At 32.1% G+C, this 25,866-nt stretch overlaps 2 protein-coding genes across 2 annotated transcripts; both read left to right on the top strand.

The window, feature by feature from the left end:
- Positions 1–1,219: 1,219 nt before the first annotated feature.
- Positions 1,220–7,198, top strand: LOC100777135 (ring finger domain-containing protein). Its single transcript, NM_001255658.2, has 4 exons — positions 1,220–1,444; positions 1,731–1,864; positions 3,943–4,047; positions 6,439–7,198. The coding sequence occupies exons 1-4, from the start codon at positions 1,367–1,369 to the stop codon at positions 6,875–6,877; spliced, it is 756 nt and encodes a 251-aa protein (NP_001242587.2). The 5' UTR covers positions 1,220–1,366; the 3' UTR covers positions 6,878–7,198.
- Positions 7,199–19,764: 12,566 nt separating this feature from the next.
- On the top strand, positions 19,765–21,966 carry LOC100818106 (uncharacterized). Its single transcript, XM_003528541.4, has one exon. It carries the CDS (start codon positions 20,081–20,083, stop codon positions 21,443–21,445), a length of 1,365 nt encoding a protein of 454 aa, XP_003528589.2. The 5' UTR covers positions 19,765–20,080; the 3' UTR covers positions 21,446–21,966.
- Positions 21,967–25,866: the final 3,900 nt, after the last annotated feature.

Consider the following 25,866-nt stretch of genomic DNA (forward strand, 5'->3'; position numbering starts at 1 on the left):
AGAAGTCCTATGGAGCAGCAAGCCGAATAGGAGGAAGAAGAAGCATATATGGTGTGGGGAATAGTGACTCGTACGTACGAGTCACTATTTGCTTTTATATGATAGGGTGAAGAGCGTTTTAGCCCTTTCACCCGAGTTGCTGGGTGCCCCAACAAAAACGTTGGGTGCCCCAAGCAACTCCCTTGTGAATTTTATTTTTTTGGCCTAACTTGGTTGGAACCCGATGTGAGCTGGGTTGGTTACAAAAATTGCCTCTATTTGCAATCCTAACAACCAGAGCTCAATTGGATGGAAATGATCAAATTGAAATTGATATATTTAAAAAAAAATTAAGAACTAACTTAAATCTTTAAAAATTTTGAGACCAAATTAAACTTTTTAAAATAATTTAAGAATCAAATTGATAATTAAACCTATTTATTACTACTAATAAAAGATCATCTTATAAGTAACATTAATTTAATTTACTAAAATTTTGAAACATAGTTAATATACGACCATTCTCTAAATCTTTATGGATAACATAAATATTATTTTTTGAGTTTAATGTTTATTTACTCTTAGTTTAAAATCAGTTTTACATTGTCATTCAATCACAAATACCGTTTGAATTATTTTAAGATAATGATTTTAAAAATGAACAAACTTATCATATATGATATATTGTGGTTAAAAGTCTAGGTAAAAAATTTTACACTAGCATAATTCTTTTTAATTTTTTCAATTAAAATTTATGAAAGTTTTTAATTACATGTGAAATTGATAATTGATATGTATATTTAAAAAAAGTTTAGTTTATCTTATACGTAAATATATTTTTATTAATATTTTGATACACTATTAATTTAATAAATGCTTTGAAATATATAATTATAAAAATTTAGTATAAAATTATTGTATTGAACAAATTTAATTTTAATAGTTGCCCCCCGCAACTTTTTAGTCTGGGTCCAGCCCTGCCTAGTATTAGGTTAGAATAGTTCTCAACAAAGTTTTGGATTTATATTTTTTTTCATGGAAAAAATGTAATTAAGAGAAAAGTAAACATCCTGTACCAAAAATAATGGAAAATTATACGAAATATATAAATAAAATAAAAAAAATATAAAAATAAAATAAAACTTCCCTGTGTCTGGTGGCGAGTTTAAAAACTCGGAATTAACATTGTGGTGTCAAAGGTTTCCATCTTTTTACTGTTTTCCTTTGTCCCTTTTGTATCACAGAATCATTCTGGCATCTCTCGTATTCCTTCTCCTTCTCTCTCTCCTCCTTTCCCTTCATTTCCTGGTTTTGGTTTTTCTATGGTCCTGCCTTTCCACACAATCCACTATAGTTTCTTCTATACCTTCCTTGTGGATCTGTCACTATGACTTCCTCACTCGTGAAGATCCAAGGCGAACAGGTCCTCACCAACGATTTTCAGGACCTTTCAATCAAAGATCTGGTATTTTCCCCTTCTTTCTTGTTAATGGGTATGCATATTTTTTTCCTTCTTTTTAATGGGTATGCCTTATTTTGATTCAATATACGTATTTAATTTCTGGCTTGTTTGGATGATTTTGTGGGTACCCAATTGGGTTTTTATGTGAAAGTTTCAAAATTTATGTTGTGGGTATGATTTGTTTTTAACCAATTGTTGATTTTGTTGATGTTCTTTTTCTGTGGATGGAAATGTTGGAATTTGTGTTTCTTTTGTTGATTCCATGGTTTTTGATGTTGTTTGTGTTCAGAGTGAGAAAGGGACTGAGGCAGAGATTCACAAGGTGGGGTCTTATGGAAGCCATGGGGGAATCTGTGCTATCTGCTTGGATAAGATAGTGCTGCAGGAAACTGCTCTTGTAAAAGGTTGCGAGCATGCTTACTGGTTTGTCTGAACGATCTCTTGCTGTTCTTTTCAGAATTAAGTTTGACGAAAATGTGCTTTTTTTTTATTATGGTATGTTCATTTTCCAATTGCTTTTGGATTGGTTGGAATTTTCAGTACTAATTGTTGTTATCACCGATATGGATTAGTGCCACTTTCCAAATGATGGTGGTGTCTTTCTTTCCTTGAACTAAATGAAAAAAACACCCCTCTAAATGCTAGTATGTTTTCTGTGTTTATCCTGATGATGTGGGACTGATTCATTTAATTGGAGTGTATTATGTCTGAGCTACAAATATCATTTATGTTTGGATCTTTTTTAATATCTTTTGTGCTTGAGATTTGAGAATCTTTTAAGTCAAGGGTAAACTAGTGGCTTTATTACCTTTGGTTAGTACTTTGATTTGCAAACATCTATTTATGAGTTTTTATAAGTTTGTCACATCCAAAAAAAAAGCATTATATAAGTTCAGTTAGTATGTTAATTGAGCATTATGGATTCCCACAAGATCTTGATTTGGAGGCTTTGATGACTGATGTGGTCATCCGTAATCCAAGTTCAGTTACTATGCAAACTGTTGGATCTCAAACATATTCCTTTATGTACTATCATGTTCACATTACGTCCTTTTGAGGTAGGGTGATCTGTTTTCCTGAGTGTTTCTCAAGGTTATCAATGGCCGATGGTGCAAGGCCAAAATAATGCCATATGAGCTTGCCATGGCGGCCTATGGTGCCTCCATAGCAGGCCTCCCTTCACAACATTGTGGCGATGCTATAATGGTTATTTAACAACATTGGTATTTCTTTTATATGGTTGCCCAGGCTGAAGTCTCCATGATTGGGATGATTAGTGGAAGATAGTAACTCTCTTAAAAGCTCTAGATGCAAGAGCACTTTGGGCTTGAAGCCTGGAGAATGTGCACAAGTGTAATTTTAACATGTGCTTAGGCTCAACTTTTATTTAGAAGAATGGATGAGATAGATTGAATTTGAACTCACGGCCTCTTGGTAGTAGAGATTCTGATATTATAAAAGTATAAGTTGTTAGGTGAAAGCACTTGAATGGTTTTATTTAATGTTGAATGACTAGGTTAGCTTTGATTTGATAGTTATAGCATTTCGAATTTACGCCCAATATTTGTTCAGTGCTGAAATAATAACATATCTAGGTTTTACCTCAGCATGTATCCCATATTGAAAGCACACTTACAAATGTCATCATGTTGACAAGTGATAAGTAAAGTTTCTTGCAGTTGCTATGAGTTGGAAATTAGAATTGATTCTTACTTTTCCTTGGAGGATGGGGTGTTGCTTTTCACTTTTTCAGTTGTTTACTTTACTCTTTAATCTACATTCATGGATGAGAGGAATTCTTCATAATTTTCTCAATCATCATATATTGTCTATTCAAGTTATCCTAGTTGATCAGCGATGATACATATCACGTTCAATTGCATCTATGGAGTTGAGTGATCAACAGTGCTTTATATGGTTGAGGCAAGTCTTTTAGGATCTTATATTTCTTGTAAATGAATATCCTAGAATGTGTCTGCATCAAATTGATCTGATTTTATTGGTTCTGCATCAGTGGGATTGGAAAAATATAGGTCCAAAATCTGGACTGATCAGCTACTGACTTTTAGTGGACGTATTTAAGTTAATTTTTAATGCTCTTGACCCTACTTTGTATGTTGGGGAAGTTCCCTCACTAACATTTGAGCATAAAGCAGGAGGCTTATATGATTTGCATTTTTACTTTTCTGTTCTAAATGTATCATATCCTTTTGGCTAATTGCAGGTACACACTGTAGACAATTTTGTTCTATTTTGATTTTGTAGTATTTTCCAACTTTCGTTCCATGCATTAAATCTTTCGTGGTAATGGAAACTACTTGTGTAGTTGGAAATTGTAGTCATTGATTACTAACATTCTGTGCATTATCTTTTTGTTCTAATTTTTTAAAATTAACTACTATTGAATTGTCTGTTTTGGCATGTGATATTATTATTATTTTTTTTTTTTGAGATGTGTTTTCTACATCTTTTTGTTTATGGTTTTACTTGATTTTGTGTAGTGTAACATGCATCCTTCATTGGGCTACATACCGTGAGAAAGTTACCTGCCCTCAGTGTAAACATCCATTTGAGTTCCTCAATGTCCATCGCTCACTTGATGGCAGGTAATAATTGCACCTTTTACTTCAGTTTTCATTTCTAATTTAGTTTATGCTACTTATGCTTAAAATATGATGGAAAGAAGTCATTCTAATTTTGTATGGGAATGGATCCTCTCATTTTAAATTTCACATGATCTTGTCATGTGAAAATTTTGTGTTTCTCTCCATAATATTAACAATTTTTTGCTAGACCTCACGTATTTAATGCCTATGAAAAGAGAGAGAGACTAGATTCTAATGACAAGGTCGTGAAATTCAACATTGGAGGATTCATTCAGAATTTTTCTGTGATCAGCTACATCAATCAATTAATGGCCATTAGTTTCTATCAGTAACTAAATTTTCAGTTTTTCTAGTCAATTAGAAAGTATTGTTGAATAGATTGGAATTGGAAAGGTGTGTCTAAGGCAAATTCTTCCTTCTTTACCATGTTTCATTGTAATCAACAGTGAAAGGATGTAAAAGATATAATTGTAAATCGAGATTTCTTTTGAAAATACTTGAGTTGAGTTATTATTGTCTGGTTGCTGAATATGGAAAATGGGATTTCTAAGGGTGTGTTTGGTTTGCATTTTCATTTTCTGTTTTCATTTCCTGTTTTCATTTTTTGAAAACTGTTTTCATTTTCAAAAGATTAGAATTCTGAAAATATGTTTGGTTTGACTTCTTGTTTTCTGTTTTCATGAAATAAAAATACTGAAAATTTATGATATATTGACTTCTTATCTTTTTGTATTTTTAGATTTGCTTAAAATTACATTCATTGTCACCACAATTTCATTTTACCCGAAATGAGGTTTCTGTTCTCAACTGAAAACACTGAAAACGAGAATTTATTGTTTTCATTTTTCTGGTTGTTTTCTGTTTTCATTTTCACTGAAAATGTTTTCAGAAGTCCAACCAAACATATTTTCATCACCATTTTCTATTTTCAGTGAAAATGAAAACAGAAAACAACCAAATCAAACACCCCCTAATTTTATCTGATTGAAGTTAGGTTACTGTGTTTTCAGGTTTACCTGACCCCTAAACATTATGTTGGGAGGCTTCTTGACTTTCAAGTTTTAGCTCCTATCAACTTGTTCCAACTTAGGATAATAAGCTCATGAGTTTAGTCTTACTTCACCAAGTTAGAATAAAAAAATTGGTTTGGACTCCAAAAATACAATGATATTCTGGTTTATTAGATATTAGCAATCTTATTTTAAACATCAACAGTTTTACTTTTGTCAACCTTTTCGGCTCCTTTGGTTATATATCATAAAATACTACCATCTCGTACAATGTTATCAAATAGCGGCCATGGCGGCACCATGGCGGAATAGCGTGGCGGAAATTTGAAAAAACGCCACCGAAAAGCGGTGGCGTGGCGAGTTGCGTATGGTGGCGCCATGGCGGCCACCATAGCCATGCCGGTCATGGCGGAATAGCGGAAAAGGCGGAATAGCGGGTTTTGTGTTTTTTGCGCGGTAGGTGTTGGGCTGACCCGACCCAACCCTACCGGATATTGTATTGCAAAAGCGCAGCGGGGAGAACGCACAGCATAGAACACAGCAGCATGACCCCACACGCACGACCCCGCACCCAGCAGCGACGACCAAGCACACGACACTCGGACGGCAACGGCGGCGGCGGCAACGGCGCTACAGTCTGCAACGGACGGTAACAGCGTTACAGTCTGCGACGGACGACATCGTGGTTCTGTTTTTTTTCTTCTTTTTTGTTGCTGGTGTTGTTTTTTGTTCTGTTTTTTTTTTTCTGTTTGACACCCCTTTTATTTTTGGTTCTGCTTTTCTTTTTCTGTTCACCCCCTTTTTTTTTTGTTCAGCCCTTTTTTTATGATCTTTTTCTGTTTGACACCCCTTTTTTTGTTTTTATGCTTTTATCCTTTTGTTATTTTGAACTCTTGAATGAGTTTATTTGGTGTTGGTACTTGGTTATTGTGTGAACTCATGAAACTTTTTTAGTTTATTTGAATACACTCCATTGTTTTTTTAATTTTTTATTTATATTTATTTTTTATCTATTGTTTTGTTAATATATATATATATATATATATATATATTTTTTTTTTGTCTACCATGACGTCCACCATTTTTCGCTACGCCATCCGTCATATTTTTATGGTGAATTTTTGCCTTTCCGCCATGAACTGCCATCCACCATTAACAACACTGATCTCGTAGCACAGGAACTTTAAACTATGTAAGACTAGGCTGTAACAAAATGCCAAAATAATGTAGCATCAGCAACTACTTAAATTTTTGTACCTATAATTGCAGAATGAACATTCTATAGGTGAAGTGTTGCATTTGAATTTCTGTTTTGGCAATCATTCCAAGTTGTGACTGAAATCATTTTCTTATTGCTTAATCTTCAATTATACTGTGGCAGCATTCAAGATTACATGTTTGAGGAGAGTGTGTGCCTGCTACTTCGGGCCTCATGGTTCACACCTTTATCTGTTGAAGAACATGTGGTTCATGAAGATGCATATGAAGACCTAGAAGATTATTATCAGTACGAGGATGATGATGATGATGATGATATGGATGAAGTTTACTATGGTGGTTCGTCCAGTCTTCGGGTTATTGGCAACCGTAGATGGGGAGATAATGGTTATGTCAGGGCTGGTCGTCAAGAAGCTCGGCCAGTCCATCGTCCAAACTTTCAGGATTCAGGAGCAAGTTCTTCTTCGCATGAGCCGAAGAAGAAAGAGGCTGGGAAAATTATCACAGGCAGAAGGGCAAAGAGGGCACAGAAAAGGGAAGCTGCTGACAAGGCGGCGGAAGCAAAGCATCAGCAGCATTTAGTAAGGTTGGGTAGGAAGTGATTCTATTTTATTTATGTCAGGCCATGGCCTTGAACTTTCCTTCCCATAAGTTAAATATTTTCTTTTTCTTTACATTTTTTTTTTCTTGTACATTGTTTCTGTGCTCTTTACTCTGAAGCATGTAATAGATCTTGGGGAAGGTGTTTTAGAATAATGGCTTGGTGGGGTGGTTGGATTATGGAAACTCCGAACTCACTATAGCATTGAACAATTTAGGTTTTAGTTGTTATTATGCTCTCAATGCAGGTCTAAGTTGTACATAATTTCCATGTGATGTTGATACCTCAACAATGTTGATATCTATCTCAAAGTTAAAATTTCAAACACAAGAATAGTTAAAGGAAACGCGGTTGCGTACATGGCCAGAAAGTTGTCCTGAAACTGCTTTGGATGCATTTTTAATTTGGTTATGCTGAAAGTCATTAAAAGTTAATTTTTGGATATACTTTTGATTGGATTATCATGAAAACTTTTAAGTTAAAAATATAAATATAATAAGAAGATTTTGCAATGGTCACTTTGGATACACTTCTAATTTGCATTTTGTAAAAGGCTATTTAAAAGTTAATAGGAATCACTTTGGACGTATTTCTGATTGGATTATGATCAAACTTTTAAAATAAATTAAAAAAGATAAAAATGACTAAAAATACCAACACACAAATATTTTTCAGAAGAATTATCTAACTTTAATTCTCTATTTGTAGGAGCAGGGGATCAGTCATATCAAGTTAAAAGATAACAATATAATAATAATTTTTTTTCATAATAATAGATTTCTTTTGTTAAAAATAACAATAAATAGAATATCCAAAAATATTCTTTTTCATTTTGAGGGTTAAAATAAAATTTTATAAGTTATTCAAATTTTCACATTAACCATCTTAGGACCAACGTCATAAAATGCTAATATCTTCGGTATGCGTAATTGACTTTTGAATCAAAAATTTGGTTGCAACTAATTAGACCCAAAATTCAACTGTGCTAACCGCCATATTTATTTAAAATGATGGTATACCTAAATAATACTTTGATTGGTCGGTCATATTTATTTACCAATGTGTATTTTAACTTGTATGGTATTTTAACATGGATGGACCAATCACTAGAGTAAGGAGTAAGAATTTTCAAGAAGAGCTTAGCGAGAAATTAAATTCTCTCATGGAGAAAAAAGAAGAAGAAATGAAACTCATAAATTTTAGTCAACTTTTAAGAGGATTTATTTTCGTTTTTTAATTATATTTTGGGCCTATTTTGGACGTAATGGGTTGCCACGACCTTCTATTGTTATTTTCAAGTCTTTTAATTATTATATATTAGTTATTGGACCTTGGGCCTAATTTAGTGTTGTTAGTAGGAATATGAATAGACTCGCCTAATTTAGTGTTGTTAGTAGGAATATGAATAGACTCGTTAAACACTTTGTTGACAGCTTTTGATGAAATTTCATATTACACTCAGTTAAGAGACTGTCTCTCTTGGTTTTTGTATGAAACCTTAGGTTTTTATCAAAGAATTCTATTCTTTGTGACGAATTATCCTCAACTTACCAATCTTTCAAGATTGTAGCGTTGTTCTTTCCATCTCCTTTTCTAATTCCATTTTTTTTCTTTTTATTTTCCCCCAATTTTAGAGAGTTCCAAATAGATTCCCTTATTTGTTGATGCTAAAAATTAGATCCACAAATTAGCGTTCCATCAATTGGTACCAGAACTTCGGTTCTTGAAATTAAGTGTTATGTATCCTTTGTGTTTTCTTTCTTCTTTTGTGTTTCCTCTTTTGTTTAACGCTATATTATTGTTTTGTCTTCCTTTATTCTATTTCTTTGTGTCTATATTTATTTTTTGAATTCTATCTAGTATCAATATCTTTTTGTTTTTGAATTCTATATTTATTATATATATATATATATATATATATATATATATATATATAATAAAAAATTTGTGCAAAAAAAAAGAAAGAAGGGAAAAAACCTAATTTTCAAATTTGGAGCCAAAATTCTGTCACAATTCATATTTGGATAATGGAAGTTGTTAGGATCTGAATTTGTTTTTCAAATTTGGAGAAATTTTTTTTGTTACGATCTAGATTTGGATCTGGCTAATCACTAATTTGCTTTCAAATTTGAATTTCGTGCCAAAAAAGTGGAGAGATAAAAAAAGAGCAAAAAAAAAACGCAAAAAAAAAGGTATGCATTCAAAGTTGTTTCCCTTCTAGTTTTCACATACCTATGCTTCACAACTAAAAAATTGTGTCTTGTTGGTTATTTACGTCTAGTTTAGTTCAATTTTGGGACAATCTTTTTCTTGATTCTAGAGTCTTCCAATTTGTTTTCCTTGGCATTCCTTTTGAGTATTCATTTTATTATTATTTTTGTCTTTAAAATTACTTAGTTTTGTCTTAGAGTATTTCTATTCTTGGCTTCTTGAGTTGAGTTTTGGTTTGTGACATATATTCACATTGAATACTTCATGATTTTGAGCTTGAAGGTTCTGCTTAAGAATTGAAGAGGAGAAAGAGTGGTAAAAGACAAGAGCGCATATTATAAAAGGAAAAGCCTTGAAAGAGTGATACACGAGTGAAACACTAAGTTAAGTGGTGAGGTCCTGTTCTGTTTATTACTTGTGCACTAACTTTTCCTTGTAGGTATGGCTTCTACAAGTGGAGATGCTGCTCCACCATCTCCAAAAACCGTAAGGCTCATGGCGTAGATGATTAAACTTGGTGATCAAATGAGAAGAATGAGTTATGAAAATGAAGAAAGGATGGAGAGAATGAGGAGAGTCTGGGAAGAATACACGGGAGTAGTGAAGCTTTAAGTGCGAGGATTAAAAATATAGAGCGAAGAAGAGAGGACATATCATCTAATTCTTCTCATGGAGAAGTGAGGGGTATGAAGAGAATGAGGGAGGAAGGAGGAATGAGAGGTATAGAGAGAGAAGAAATCATAAAAGATATAGAGGTAGGCAACGAGAGGAAGGGATTGAGGGACTGAAGGTGAAGATCCCTACTTTTAAAGGGACTTGTGATCCATAAGTGTATCTTGAGTGGAAGATGAAGGTTGAGCAAGTCTTTTCTTGGAGTTTGAGGGATATGCCTTAGTGTGGTGGAACCAAGTGAGGAGTGATGTTGAGATGATGAGAAGACCTTTGATTAATACTTGGCAAGACATGAAGAAAGTTTTGAGAGAGAGATTTATGTCGTCCTATTATGGGAGAGACCTTCATAACAAGCTCCAAAGACTAATTCAAGGAAATAAGAGTGTGAATGAGTATTACAAAGAGATGGAGATTTCCTTGATTAGGGCTCAAATTAAGGAGTCTCAAGAGGCGACCATGGCAAGGTTTTTGCATGGTCTCAATAGGGAGATCCAAGATATTGTAGAGTTGCACCACTATGCCTCTTTGGAGGATCTCATTCATTAAGCTATCAAGGTGGATCAATAATTAAAGAGGAAGCAAATATACAAGAAGTCCCCATATGAATCTTCAACTTGGAAAGATAAGGAGACATTCAAGAAGGAGGGAGGATTTTCATTCAAATCTCATGAGAAAGGTGTTGCACTTAGTAAAAATAATTCTAACCCTATTCCCACTTCTTCAAAAACGAGTTCTATTAAATGTTTTAAGTGTTTGGGAAAGGTTCACATTGCCTCCCAATGTCCTAACAAAAGGACTATGGTTATGTTAGGTAATGGGGATATCACTAGTGCATCTTCTTCTAGCTCTTCCAGTTCTTCTAGTGAGAGTGAAAGTAAATGTGATGTACAACCCCTAGAAGGTGATCTTTTGATGGTTAGGAGGTTAATGGGTAATGTGTGTAAGGATAGAATGAAACTCAAAGGGAGAACATTTTTCATACTAGGTGCATGGTCATGGGAAAATATGTTCTCCCTACGCCAAACTTGTGTAGGTATCAACATACGTGGTGGCTCATCCCTTTCTACTTCCTTTTTTTAAAGGCATTTTTGTTTCTCCTAAATGCATGATCACTTGGTAAGAACCTATGATGACAGTTAAACGAAGATTTTTTCCCCCATTTGCCAACTGGAAGGCCTTTGTGTCCTCCATGCAATACGGACATGTCAATCTACCTTGTGTCACCTAACTAAACAACATGCCATAAGTAGGAAAATCATTAATAGTCCACATCAAAGCTGCCTTCATCATGAAATTTTGCTTTCTTGAAACATCGTAAGTCAGAACACCATTCCACAACTTCTTTAGATCATCAAAGGTTGTAAATAGAAATCAATACCAACCGTTGGATTAAATGGGTCTGGTACAACACAACTCAAAAACATATCAGGTTTAGTCATACACATTTATGGAGTAAGATAGTACGGGATAACAATGATTGACCAACAAGAATAAGGTGAAGATAATGCTTGAATATATGGGTTAAATCCATCTGTGCATAAACCAAGTCACATATTTCGTAGATCAATAGCAAAATTTGGATGTACCCGATCAAAGTGCTTCCAGGCTTCACCATCAAAGGGATGTCGTAACATGCCCGAACATCTTCTATTCTCATAATGCCATGTCATTTGGCCTGCAGTTTGCATTGATGCAAATATTTTATGCAACCTTGGTACTATAGGCAAATAGAACATCACCTTAACTAGAATTGGTTTTTTGTTACTCGTTCAATTAGTCTTGGCACAATACCTGGGCTTGTTAGCAAATTTGCATTCAGTTAACACTACATCATTGTTATAATAGAACATGCAATCATCCATACAACAATCAATCTTCTTAGCCTCCAATCCCAACTTTGATACTAACCTTTTGGCATCAGAATTTTTTTTGGCAAATGCTCTTCTACAGGTGTTACATCCAAAAGCATTTTTGAAATAAACTCTAAGCACTAATCGAGGATATTCCAATTGGACTTGCAAGCTATAAGCCTCACGAATATTGATAATTTTGAGTCTGATGCCCCTTTGTATAATGGCTTATTTGCCACCACAAATAAAATGTAAAATCTTCGAGTATCTTCATTTGGAGGTTCTTCCATATTATTTGAGTTTGGAGCTTCAAATGTCTCAGGTTGCCTGAGCGCATCACACACCATCTCTTGCATTAAGACAAATTGTTCAACTTGAGCCACATCTGCTACACTACTTGATGCATTTGTGACACCCTCTACCCCAACATTCATATAAATAGGAAAAACATATAAAACGCGGAATCTAATTAAATCAATTTTATTCAATAAATCGTAAGTAAATGGTAAAAGGTCTACATTCACTTCTCTATTATCAAATAAAAATTCTCAGAAAACATTTCTGGCTCAAAACAAGGTCGTTCAAGTTTACAAAAGAACTCAAATTAAGTAGTAGAATAAAATAAAGTAAAATGACATGTTTGGAACATCATGCAATTAAAACAAAAACTCATGCCCCAATGTCACATCCTATCAAAACATTTTGTCTTGACGTCCTCTAGCACGAGGTTCCTTAAAGCAATTCACCTAGCCGTCTACTCCCACGAACACAAGGTTCGAGATCATCACAAGATCCAAACACAAACAACACATAGGGAGTAAGTTATCACATTCTTAAATAGATAGAGATAAAAAAAAGACAAATATATATAATATAAGTATAACAAGCTCAACTTAGCACAATTCGCATCATTTTACCACTCATTGCATAACATCACTTGTCCCAAGGATTTAATCACAAAATTACATTCCACACCTTCACATTAATCACATGTTCAAAACAACAAAACTTAAGTACAACATGACATCTCATGCTCATACAATTCATTACCCACCACCATCACGTAACAAGTCACAATGATCATTACACAGGCGTTATGCAACAAATACATTAAGACTCAATCCTATATGCAATGTGATACCATGTCAATGAAATACAACACCAGTGCACCTAGGAGTACATAACAAGATAAGTCACACAATGGGTATGTCAGGTCACTCTCACTAAGTGAAATCATAAGGTGACCAGTCAGGGTCACTCTATTTTGCGAGAGTGCTCCAACTATATGGGATCAACATAGGCTTAAAGGAGCATTTAAACCGAGTGTATTTACTCCCAAGGCCTAGACTTCGAAGAATCTGTTAGGGCTTCATCTTCCTAATTCAGGTCCAACCCTTAAAATAAATTTTGCATGCATACACTACTCATGAATTATACAATATTCATGACCTCACACTTATTTTCAAGCACGTTTAACACAATGCACTACAATTTAACACCCCAAGTTCCTAATGGAACTCTAGACTTTCCTTTTAACACCTCGTGTATTGCATTACAATTTAACACCTCAGGTTCCTAATGGAACCCTAGACTTTCCTTTTAACACCTCGTGTATTGCATTACAATTTAACACCTCAAGTTCCTAACTTGGAACCCTACATTTTCCTTTTAACACCTCGCGCATAAACACTTTTCTCAAGGTAAACACCAATCAGGTTATTGTATAATTCACAACTCAAAACACAAGTAATATCACATCAAGTATTAACCGCACACTTATTTCATGTCCATAATTTAACACCTCCCAATGTAACAATCCACCATCACATGTTCACATGTATTTCACAAATTAACACATGCTCAACTTACCACTTATACTCAATGTTAATCATAATTCATAATATACAAATATTATTACATATATAAACACACACGGTATATAAATAACTAAAGACACAAATATTCTAATCATGAATTTACAAAGTGAAATATAATCAAATAAAAATGTACCTAGGATTCACTAAAACTTTGGAAGAAACTTATAGTTAAATATACATTGGCCAATTTTAAAGAATAACAATATGAAACAATATATAAACTCATATTAAATATTAAAACTAAAAAAATAATCGAGAATGAAATTTTGTTAGCCTATTCTAATTCCAAATTATAATATTAATTCCAAACAATATAAAAAAAATTTAAAAAGCTCGAATATGTGAAAAATACAAAATCAATATCTCACTCTCTCTTACGGTAAATCTTTCTTTACTTAATTTCATCAATTCATGCTAATTAGAAAAGACTCAATTTCTAGGTTTCACACTTAACACAAGAACATATCAATTTTGCATCGGGGCATCAATTGGCCCGTCAAATACAGTCAATTTGCGAATAAAAGAATAAGAACAAAATTGAAATTCATAATACAACCCAAAATAACCCAAAATTTATCCTCTAAGGATCCCTACGCATGTTCATTCTAATCCCTAGGCGTGAGTAACTCATCGCTTACCTCTAAGAGGGCTCACGTGTGTAGTCCGGTAGTGATAGCGGTGTCCCTAGCGGTTTCCTCTAATTCCTCAAGCTTTTCTTCTAGTTGCTATGTTAGGATTTCCAAGCGTTAGAGAGAAGAAGAAGGGATTGAAGCCTTAATTTCACTGTTTGTGCGCGTGGGGAGTTCCTTGTTAAATCCCAATTTGAAGGTGGCGTCCACATTTTAGGATGATCCAATGGTTAATGTGTCTGAGATTGTAGTTTTACTTAGACATATTTTGGTGTTTGCAGAAAAAGAGAGGGTTTTGGGAAAGGAAAAAGGGAGAACAAATTTGGGAGAAAGGAAGAGTGTAGAAACGTATCGTAATTGTAAAAACTGACCTAGTATTTCTTTATTTATAACTAGGGTACTCTGAGCCTATTATTTACTCTATTTTTCTTTGTTTTATTATTTTATAAAAAGGAACTTTATGTTACTCTTTCATTAAATAAATAACCAATTAAAACATCTCTTATTTTAATTAACAAAAACATTTTCTCTCATTTATTTAATTTCTAAAAACTCTACTAATTTTTAAATAAAACTTTATCTATTTTACGTAAAACAAGGTATTGCAGCATCCATGTAACTATTGTCATCATTTAAATCAACATGCAACATGTGTTCACCATGATCAATCCAAATCCAATAATTAGGCTTGAATCCATTTTTGTAAAGGTGAACCTTCACAACTCTATCCTCCAAAATCCTACCCCATCATTGTAATAACAATCTTGCAAATTAGCTTTGCTTACAAACTCTTCAACCCTCTCGACAAAGGATTCTTTCAAACTACTTCTACCACTATAACATCTATCGTGCATCCAACGACAATTCAAAGGAATATAGTTCATGTTTTGTATGTTTAAGCAAAAAAAATAGGAACATTCATGAATCACATACATAATCTTAGAGTGATCATCTATTATTAGTAGCAAAAATTCCGATGATGTTTTAGGTGAACACAAAAATCACATACATAGTGTTTGAGTTTCTTAATGAACAATGCACGGAATATAAATCACATAACCACAACCAGAAATATAATTAACACATTTACTATACAAAATTTTAAGCAACTAGAATAAAAAAGTTACAATTAACCTGAACAATACAACACATGTCTGAGTAAGGGAATGGTCACCTAACAAAGTCATACCTATTAAAAATGATATTTAAAATTAATATATATGTGTGTAGGGAGGGAACACATTTACAATAAAAAAATTTAAACAACTACACAATAAAAAACCACATCTAACCTAAACAATACAACGTACGTCTGAGTAAGGGAGCGATCCCCTAATAGAGTCACACTTGTTAAAAAATGATAATTAAAATTAATATATATCTGGGTAAGGGAGCCAACACATTTACAATACAAAATTTTGTATAATGTATAATTCAAAATAAATGATATTATTATTAATATATATCTGTTAAAAAATTATGCTTTAAAAAATTAAAATTATAAACACTTAATTTTTTCCAGTTTAATAAATAAAAATAAATATTAAAATTAAAAGAATGATATATATACATATATATGATTAAAAGAAAAAATTAAATTAAGCTTACACAATTTAAAATTTAGTGTTTTTCTAAACTTCTTTTTTGACCATTTAATTTTCTAGAAATTATACAATAAATAAATTTTATTTCATATTATTGGCATGTGATAATCATTATTTTGGTTGAACAAAATTATAACAATGCATTGTAATAGTTTTTCAGCATTTTTCCTTATTATATCAAATTATATGTTCCTTTTCTTTTTAGTACATTTTGTATTGATTAATGTTATTTTAAAATTCATGTAATTTGAGTATTTAATAATTTGAAAATCTTACTATAATCAAGAAGATTTGATCTCAATACATAACATACATATCATTTAAGAAAAATTATATAAAGTTTAAGAAATAGAAATATTTATATTGTTATAAAATCTAGAGTACGTAAGGATTATTTTTTCTTATCAATTTAAGATAATAAAAAAAAAAAAAAATCCAGTGTTAATCAGCTATTTTATGTGAAATATTAAATAAATTATGAATTAAAGGTATAAATGAGATATTGTGTGTAAATAAATTAACCACACTGTATTGACAAACTTAGTTAGCCACACGTTATGAATTGAAGGAATAAACTTTAACTCTTTTACTTTTTAATAGAACAATTTATTAACTTAATTAATATTTTTTTAAATATTTATTTGACATTAATTTGGTCTTTCGAAGTTTTTGATATCAAATATATTTTTTTATGAATATCAAATAAATTCTTAAATATTATAAATATATACAAAAATGGTCATTTTTAATCTTAAAAAAATTATTTAATATTATAAATCTTTTAATGATTACTATTATAAGAATATTCTATAAATGATTAACATAAAAAAAAAACTAGCTACACATGCTACACACGGATATAAAATTTAGTGTTTATGGTGGTGTGTATTGTGAACACACGAATAGCAAGCTCTATAATTTTAGAGAGTTCATACGATACTTAGACATACTATGTAGGGTACTATTGACAGCTAACAATGAAGCAAAGATCAGCTGAAATAATAGAATAAAAGCCAAAAAAAAATGTACATAAAATATGTTGTGATTGCTCATCGTGTTCAATTCCAACTCAAATGCGTTACAAATAAGTAGGTTGGATAAATCCATGGGCAGAGCAACAAACATTATTATGTCAATGCAAAATACAATTTTTTTATTCGATAAATATCCTTGTTAAACAAATAATACTATGTTATGTGTGTTAAATTTCTGCGTCCAGGAAAGCGCCACTATTTTTAGCTTCTATTTATCACGTAAAATATTCACGTCTGTGCTTGTAGATGCAAAAGGCAGAAGTGCAGACCCAAACATATACTAAATTATAATTCCCTTTGTCGATTCTATATCAAGATATGGAGCAAGTTCAAAAGCTGCAACAACGCCACCATTAGATGCTATGTATTGCCCAATCTATACATAAGACAAGGGGAGCAAAGGAAATAAACATGAAAAGATAATGAAAATTAAAAAAATTGCACAGCTTATCAACCATGAACACAACATATCCGAGATAGTATATGAAGAAAATTTCCATGAAAGTTTAAAATTGAAATACAATATTTATCATGGTACAAGTATAAGGCTACTTCACGGTCAAGGAAAAAACTCATTTGAATGAGATTTTAATTCCAACAACCTAATCTCAAGTTCGAGTTCCTGTTGTATGGGTATGGTGTACAACTTACCAAAGGAAAAAGGGTCAATAATGAATTACATAAATGATATTTTCAACGCGCTATTTCTCCCTGATTCCTTCCCCCAAGCAAAATAAAAGAAGCATAACTTTTTTTATGAGCAAATATCATGCTTACAATGAGCACGACGGTGTGAAAGATCAAACAAAATTGGAGTGAAAAAAAATTATGAACCAGAGAATTCAAGGTAACTGAGGGTCTGGCACAACAGCCATGTGGGCTCAATGGAGGGGTGCTCGATCAATGGCGATGACGCAACCATGTGGGTGACGGGGCCTTGTGCGATGACGGCGTGAGAGGTTGATTGAGTGGGATGACAGGCAATGGCGGACTTACTTTGGCTTTAGGGGTGTACTTACACCCCTCATTTTTTAAAATTTACTTAATTTATAAATAAAATTATATATTTTTATATTTTATTATATATATATTTATATAATTGAATCCATTGATTTTATTTTTTATAATTTATTCTCACTGACTTAATGTCTTAGATCCGTCACTAATGATGGGTCTGATTAGGGTTGGGGTCATTTTTTTAGAACATTTTTTAATTTTGACAGATAATTATTCCATAAAAAAATCCGTCGGTTTATGTTTCTGACAGATAAATCCGTCCATATAAATCCATCGATAATATATATTTCCCGACGGAAAAAATATTCGTGGGTATTTTAGATATTTTCAACCAAATATATTTTGTTGGTAATTTCAATATTTATGATGGATTATTATCCTTAGAAAATATTTCGTCGATGATAACATTTGTTTGTGTAGACTTGTATTTGTTTGGACGCAATGACATTTAACAAGCCTGCTTTTGCATGGTTACATTTATTGGTCCGTATAGGCATTCATGTTTGTGGACTATCCCACATACCTACTTTTATTTTATTGAGTATTGACTACTCAGTCTTTCATATGCTGAATATTGACTACTATGGCGAAGCTAAAACGTGGATGTCAACATTTTAAAAGAAAACTTACTATTAATTATGTTTAAATTTTAATTGATTTGAAATAACATGTTCTCCCAAATAACTTGAAACTTGAATGGAATTAATGTTCAATTTTTCTCCAAAAGTGATCTTCACGCAATAGGCTTTGCAGAATATTCAATATTCAATAAGGTTTGATCAAATTCAGCGTGGCTCAAGCTAGTCTAATGTGTTGAATTCTTTACCAAGAACAAAAACTAAGTCAATTACTAGTGACGGACAAACCGAAATCCAACAATCACGTAAGAAATATAAATATTTTTATGAGAAATACTAGTAACAAATGTTCTAACACTCTTTTGTGAACACTCAATTATTGATTAAAAAACATTTATTAAAAATTTAAAATTTTGACGAATTTCACTTTAATTTTCATTAATGAATTTTTTCGTTATTCGGTTGTTTTTAATAAACTTTAACTAAAAATTGAGTGTGTGCTAAAAAGCTGTTTATAGAAAGTGTGCCATCCACTCTTCATAGCTATGATGATTGAGGCTTTTTAGAGTTGCTCCAACGGTTCTTTGTTTGTAGCTATGTTCTGTAAACTCCACCATAACACTCTTCAATCCCAATTTCAAATTTAAATTAAGCACAGTATTTCATAAATGGAAACAAAAAAAGAGTGACTAATGCCACCGGATTTTATGTATAGAAGCAATGACTATTTTTCTACGTTTCCATCATCTAAGTAGACTAATTGGGCCTTTGTGGGTCCTCAATACCAATACTCCTAGCGAGTGGAGCAAGTGAGTCACCGAAATTGGAAGCTGCACTGTCAAGCAAAGAAAAAAAAAAAACTTCTGTCTCCCACACCCGTAAAGAAAGATTAATAACTAGCAACAAAAGGCTAATCCTATTAGTTAAGGACATGTTTGGTATAATTTCTTTATAAGTGTTTTAAGGAAGAAAAAAATAAGATAAAAAAAATAAAACGTACTTCAAAAAGTTTATATATAAATTAATTTTTAGAATCTCTCCTATTAGCTTATTTAAAAGACATTTTTTAATTTATATATAAGTTAATTTTAACTTATAAAAAATATTTTATTTTTATTTGTCTCTCTTAAAAGTATTTATAAAAAAATAATTCAAATAAATCCAAAATTGATTGTATGAATCAAGTACATAAATCACTTAATATCATTTACTTTAGTTAAAGATTAAATCTTCAGAGGTATTTTGAGTGACATTCTTTACACGTGTTGAAATCAGCTTAAAGATTTTTTTATAATTTTTTTTTCTTAATTGGAGCTACACTACACTAGCATATATATATATATATATATATATATATATATATATATATATATATATATACCAGTAAAATAAAGAGCAGAAGCAGCAATCGAAGAAAAAGTGGCATCCAACCAATCCCATTAAGTCATCATCATCTTCCCTATTCATTTTCATGCTTTCATCCTTCAATTTTTCACCTACTACCACAACAAGCTCCTTAACCCCCCTTCCATTTCCATCTAAACAACACACTTTATTGCAACTTAACTGTCTCTCTCTCTCACACACACAAACACGTACACTTTATGGATAAGTACCCCCGTTTCATGATCATTGATGAACTAAAACATCTATGTGAACTCTGCTTGTGTTATAGTTTCTTATTCTTGAGACTTTTTCTGGCAAGTTTTGAACAAAGTTTCAACAGGTTAGAATGGATTCGTTCAATCAGAGTCATCAAACTACCAGCTTCAGGTACAATCCAAACTCGAACACAATGAATCATGCAGATGATGACGCTGAGTTCTCAGGGATTCTTGATATCTATGTTCATCATGCTAGGAACATTCACAACATATGCATGTATGATAATCAAGATGTGTATGCTAAGTTCTCTCTAACATACAACCCTGATGAGACTCTCTCCACCAGTATCATAAATGGTGGTGGAAAAAACCCAATATTCAATGAAAACTTGAGGATGAAGATAACCCAGATGGATGCCGTTCTCAAGTGTGAGATTTGGATGTTCAGCAGGTCAAGAAATCACTTGGAAGACCAGCATTTGGGATTTGCTTTGGTCCAAATTTCACAAGTTGTTGGCAAAGGAAAGGTGACAGAAGATTATAGCCTTTCCTCCACTGATCTTTTCCATTGTCCTCCTGGAACTGTCAAATTGACACTGTCTTTGGACACATCATTTTCAATCAATTCCACTGTGAATCCCATATCACAATCAGCTACTAATTCATCCATATCTTCAGAAGTTGTTTTGCTTGATCCAAAAATTTCACAAGATATGTCAGACCCAGTTGAGTATTCTAGAATTGAATTTCCTGATGTTAGTGTGACGAAGGAGAACCAGAAAATGGTTTCTGAGTACTTCAATTTGGAATCTTATGGTTCTTCTGCTTCAAGGCCTAATTCAGTGGGATTGCTACCATTTCTTCACCTTGGTGCTTCTCCTCGAGGTGATGATTATGAAATGACTGTGACTGCACCAGATGAGAATCATGAATCCACTTCTCCATATGAGAGCATTCAGAAATCTGTGTTCCCAAGTTCTACTACTACGAGCTTAAGTGATGAAAGAAACACAGGTGATTCAGTTGAGGAAAAGAACAACTTAAGGGATAACACATCAAATTCTTTCAATGTTTCAATCACAGTTGAAGGTTGTCAGAACTCTGGTGCTAGTCCAGATACCCCAACTTCCAAGAAAGAAACTGGAGCCAGAGATGAAAAGGAATCAAAGTTCACATCAAGGAAGGAAAAGGAGATCAATAGTGATAGAAATACAGAAGCTACAAGATTTGGTCAAGTTTTTTCTGCTCCACTAGGGAACATCAACATGGAGGCTGAGCAATCAGCTATGCAGCAGCAAATAGTTGACATGTACACGCGAAGCATGCAACAATTCACCGAGTCTTTGGCAAAAATGAAACTCCCAATGGACCTTGACAAACCCGAGAGTGAAGGTCAAGGTGATGTGGTTCAAAATCATAACAGCAACAAGTTAGAAACTGATAAGAAAAAGGATGGATCACGTGTGTTTTACGGTAGCCGAGCTTTCTTCTAGTTATATCTTGATGCAGCAAATGTGGTATGGTTGGTAGATAACCACGTGCCTAAAGAATGTGGTAAGGGATTTGATCTCCAAGCTAAGTTTGTGTGTATGGAAGAGTATCTATTGAGAGACGTTAATCCCTTAAGTGAATCTTAGTACCTCAAATGATTGGTCTCTGGCTTTCGGTGGGGATACTCCAGATTCACCAAAAAGAAAAAAAAACGTTATATCTTGATGCAGCAGAAACATGAATACTTTAGTTTATTGTAACATGGGGTACCTCAGTTTCTCTGGTGATATTTATTATGATAGATTTTAGTTAATCCTGTATTGTTTAACCTTCCCTTTACAATCTTGTATTTTAGTGCAACACTGTACCCCAAAAAAAGATACCTTCATGACTATGTATTTCTTTCTCTATAATGTAGTCATGGGAATGCTTGTGTTAATTTCCTATGCTATTCAAATCATGGAGCATTTTAAGATGTGTTTATTCACTATGTAGTATATAAATGAGCAAATTCATTCTGTGATGATAGCAGTAGTAAATTGTTGTGCTGAAGTAGATTGCAAGAAATTGTCTATTTTCATAACTAAATTCATAGTGCATAATTAACGTAGATTTAGAGTGAATTGAAAGGCTTTGGTCAGGTTGGAAACAAGTTGAAAGTGACTTTGTTGAGGCCAGACTGAAGTTGTTTTATAGAAAGCATATATACTAGTGGTTTTAATTAACACCAAATTGGCATGCATGCTAGCTCATCAAATAATTTCTATTCAACACGTCTCAATCTCCTTTTTGTTTGAGGCTGGTATCACCATCCTCAAGTCATATATATAGGTACAAAAATCTTACCTGCTTTTTGAAAGTTTTATTGGATGCTTTTGACACCACTGTTGGGAAGTGTTCCACATGCTTTATTTTGCAATGATTGGTATGCCTTGTTTGAGAAAACCTTGTTGTACCCCCTTATTAAGAACATATTTGCAAATCAGTTAAAAAGTTACTTTTTAAAGCTAAAATATTTTTGCAAAACAATCAGGACCTTTACTTTTATTTCAATTTTATTTTTATTAGTTAAATTTATATTAAAATGAATGTTACAGTAATTTCAACTACAAACCAAACATACCAGAACTATTTCATCAAATTCTATAATTGAACAAATTATGTGTTTATAAGTATTATTATATCTATAGGCTCAAATATGGGTCCCATGTAGATTGAGAAATCAGAGCCGAAATTTGTATATTACATTGTAGTTCTGGTGGGTGGTGGGGGCAGGTTTACACCAATTTTGTCAACACAATGCATTTAACGAAAGGAGGACAGGGAAAAGGAAACACAATAAGAGGAATCCGAAGAGCCACGTTCACATTGATTTAATTAGAAAAATGCTACTAGTATTTATTTATTTGTTTATTTTGATAAATAAAGTTTAAGAGGAGGAAACATTGTTTAAGATCTTTTTTTAAGGCTAAAATATATTTTTTATTTACATAAATATAAAAATAATTAAAATTTATCATTGTAAAATTTTCAGTATATTTTTTATTTTTATAAAATTAAAATGTGTTATTTTTTATCGATTTACATATATTATGAATTGAATTAACTCTTTATATGTATATATAACTTATTGCTTTTTTCTAATTTTTTTGCTGGACAACCTTTTCCTAATATATATCAAACTCCAATCTTATTAATTGAATTAACTCTTTATTAGTGTTTTTTATGCAAATCTATTTACCATATATAAATTCTGAGACGCGAATTGTGACGCTGTCATCTCAGTTCTTTGTAATGCATACATTATTCGACGTCAACTTTTTTGCTTATGTGGCGTGCTCCTCTCACTTTACCATTTTCCTACACTCTTTAAAGTTTGAAACAAATTATTTCCCGTTACTAAATGTCACCATTTGCTGTGTTCACTCTTAGAGTCCAAAACAAATGTTTTTTTCTCAGTGACTGAACTGTCATTAAAGTTTTCAAAATCATCAAGCAAATATTACTCTAATATTCCTTACGTTTGAGTATATGGTCTCGTTGTCTAAAACCAATTGCTTTTGATTGGTTACTATTCGCTGTGAATTGAACAGATTTTAGACTCTCCTCAAATGGACAAAATAAAGTTGCTTTTCTATATACCTTGCGATTGTAGCGGAATTCATTTGGTGGAAAGGCTTTTTCATAGGAAAACTACAAAGAAGTCATTTTCTTCTACTTTGAAGGTTGTATGTGTTACATATTTTTAATATGTGAGTCAACATATAATATTAAATTATGTATTATATATATTATCGATAAAATTTTACTGTCCCTATTAAAGTAATTTTATAAGGATAACTTTATTGAAATATATAACATTGCATTTGATGTAATCGATTATATAAATGTGTAGATATTATAAGTCTTATTTTTATTATTATGATGGATAAAATAGAAATAAAAAATATTTAATAGTTACAACTCTTCTTGAATGAGTATAATGATGAAAAAATATAATTCTTTATGAGAGGATACTTAACTATTATAAAAAGGGTTATGGTCTCCAAGTAATATGTGCCAATTTTCTTTTCTAACATCTCATCACTAGAGAAGATCAAGAGAGATTGTGCATAAATACTTGGAAGATCATTGAGCTCAATTGTTTCTTTATCTTATAATCATCCTTGGATACTGGTACGCTTCCGCTATAATTTTTTTTTTATATTCTTGATGATTTAACATAAAAGTTCATGTATGATGTTTATCATAATCCAATTTATCTTTTTCAAATTTCTAATAAGTGGTATCATAGTCCCTTTTATGTTGAATCATTAAGAAAATAATTTGAAATTCTTCTTTAAATACTTTTGTTGAGTATTTTTTTTTGTTAAATCATTTTCAATTCGTTAATGGATACGATGTTTAATTCTTCTATCATTATATTTGGTACTATACACAATCATGGATACTAATTTCAATGCATTTTCAAATTCATTATAGTATCAAATGATTTCATTTCTGAATTGTCCACCTATTACTGCATTTTAGTTTCGGTGTTACAATCATTATTTATTATGACAAGAAATCGCATTATGGTTTGGTGGTTTGTGGCTTCTCCCTATAAGTGTTGGTTGCATGTTCGAATCTAGGAAATTATGGTTTTTTTTTTCAAAATTTTAAAACCTTAAAATAAATTCAAAAGAAAGGTAGTGCTGGAATTCAAACTTGTGATGGTTGGAAAGAAGGAGGTGCCTTAATCCCCTATGTCATTTGGTTCAATTATGATGCATTTGAAACTTAAATTATGTGTGTGTGTCTGTCTGTCTATCGGTATATGTGTGTGTTTTGAAATGATTTCATTTTTTGGCATTTAAATTCAAATAATTAAATTATAGAAATTCATTTTTTATCCCTAATAAGTTTGTCCATAATTCTTAGTGGATTAATTGATACAATATGTTGCCAAAGTGACCTCTTTTATGAAGATTTTTCATAAAGAGTAATGGATGTTATATGCATATGTAATTTCATGTTGGTATTTTACTAGCCAAAAGGAAAGTCAATATTTGACATAATTATGCATGCATTTGTGATGATAAATACACAATAATATATGAGTTCATGCAAATAATAAATAAATCAATCCAAAGATAGTTTTAATTGACATGAATTATTGTTAGTGTTTGATCATTGAAACAAGATTTGTCATTTACAAGTAATATTAATGCCCAAAGACTTGATATTAATGTTGTTACATGTATCTTGTAATGAGTTATAATTACTTGAATTTATTTTTGCTAGTTAATATTTTGTTTGAGTATGATTATGTTGTATTATTTTGTTTTAGCTACTATTTCCTCAATATTTTCCAATTTAAGTTCTATTCCCGTGTTGAATGAGAGTAATTTCAAGGAATATAAAGATAACATTTAGATTGATTTGGGTTGCATGGATCTAAACCTTGCATTATAAACTAAACAACCTACTTCAGTTAATGATGCAAGTTCCTTTGAAGAACGGAGACACTTTGAGAAGTGGGATTGCTCAAATCGCATGAGTCTAATGATCATTAAGTGTGGTATTCTAGAAGCCTTTAGGGGTGTAGTGTCTGAAGGGATCACCAATGCTAAAGATTTCCTTGATTAACTAAAGAAATACTTTTCAAAAAATGATAAGGCAAAAACAAGTACATTGCTACAACACTTAATTTCCATGAAGTATAACGGAAAAAGAAACATTAGAGTACATCATGGAAATGTCTCATAGAGTTTCTAAGCTTAAAGGACTCAAGCTTGAACTATCTGAAGACCTCACTGTGCATTTGGTTTTGATCTCTCTTCTCGTGCAATATAGTAAATTCAAGGTAAGTTATAATTGCTAAAAGGAAAAATCAACTCTTAAGGAGCTTATTTCTTACCTTGTGCAAGAGGAGGAAAGATTA

The sequence above is a fragment of the Glycine max genome, chromosome 7 (genome assembly GCF_000004515.6).
Source record: "Glycine max cultivar Williams 82 chromosome 7, Glycine_max_v4.0, whole genome shotgun sequence".
In the NCBI taxonomy this organism is placed as follows: domain Eukaryota; kingdom Viridiplantae; phylum Streptophyta; class Magnoliopsida; order Fabales; family Fabaceae; genus Glycine; species Glycine max.

What these genes read in the sequence shown, in the direction of transcription:
- LOC100777135 (NM_001255658.2), top strand. Translation starts at nt 1,367, where the DNA reads ATGACTTCCTCACTCGTGAAGATCCAAGGCGAACAGGTCCTCACCAAC. An exon ending in ACCTTTCAATCAAAGATCTG is followed by an intron (nt 1,445 to 1,730) that starts GTATTTTCCCCT and finishes GTTTGTGTTCAG; the next exon opens with AGTGAGAAAGGGACTGAGGC. An exon ending in CATCGCTCACTTGATGGCAG is followed by an intron (nt 4,048 to 6,438) that starts GTAATAATTGCA and finishes ATACTGTGGCAG; the next exon opens with CATTCAAGATTACATGTTTG.
- LOC100818106 (XM_003528541.4), top strand. Translation starts at nt 20,081, where the DNA reads ATGGATTCGTTCAATCAGAGTCATCAAACTACCAGCTTCAGGTACAAT.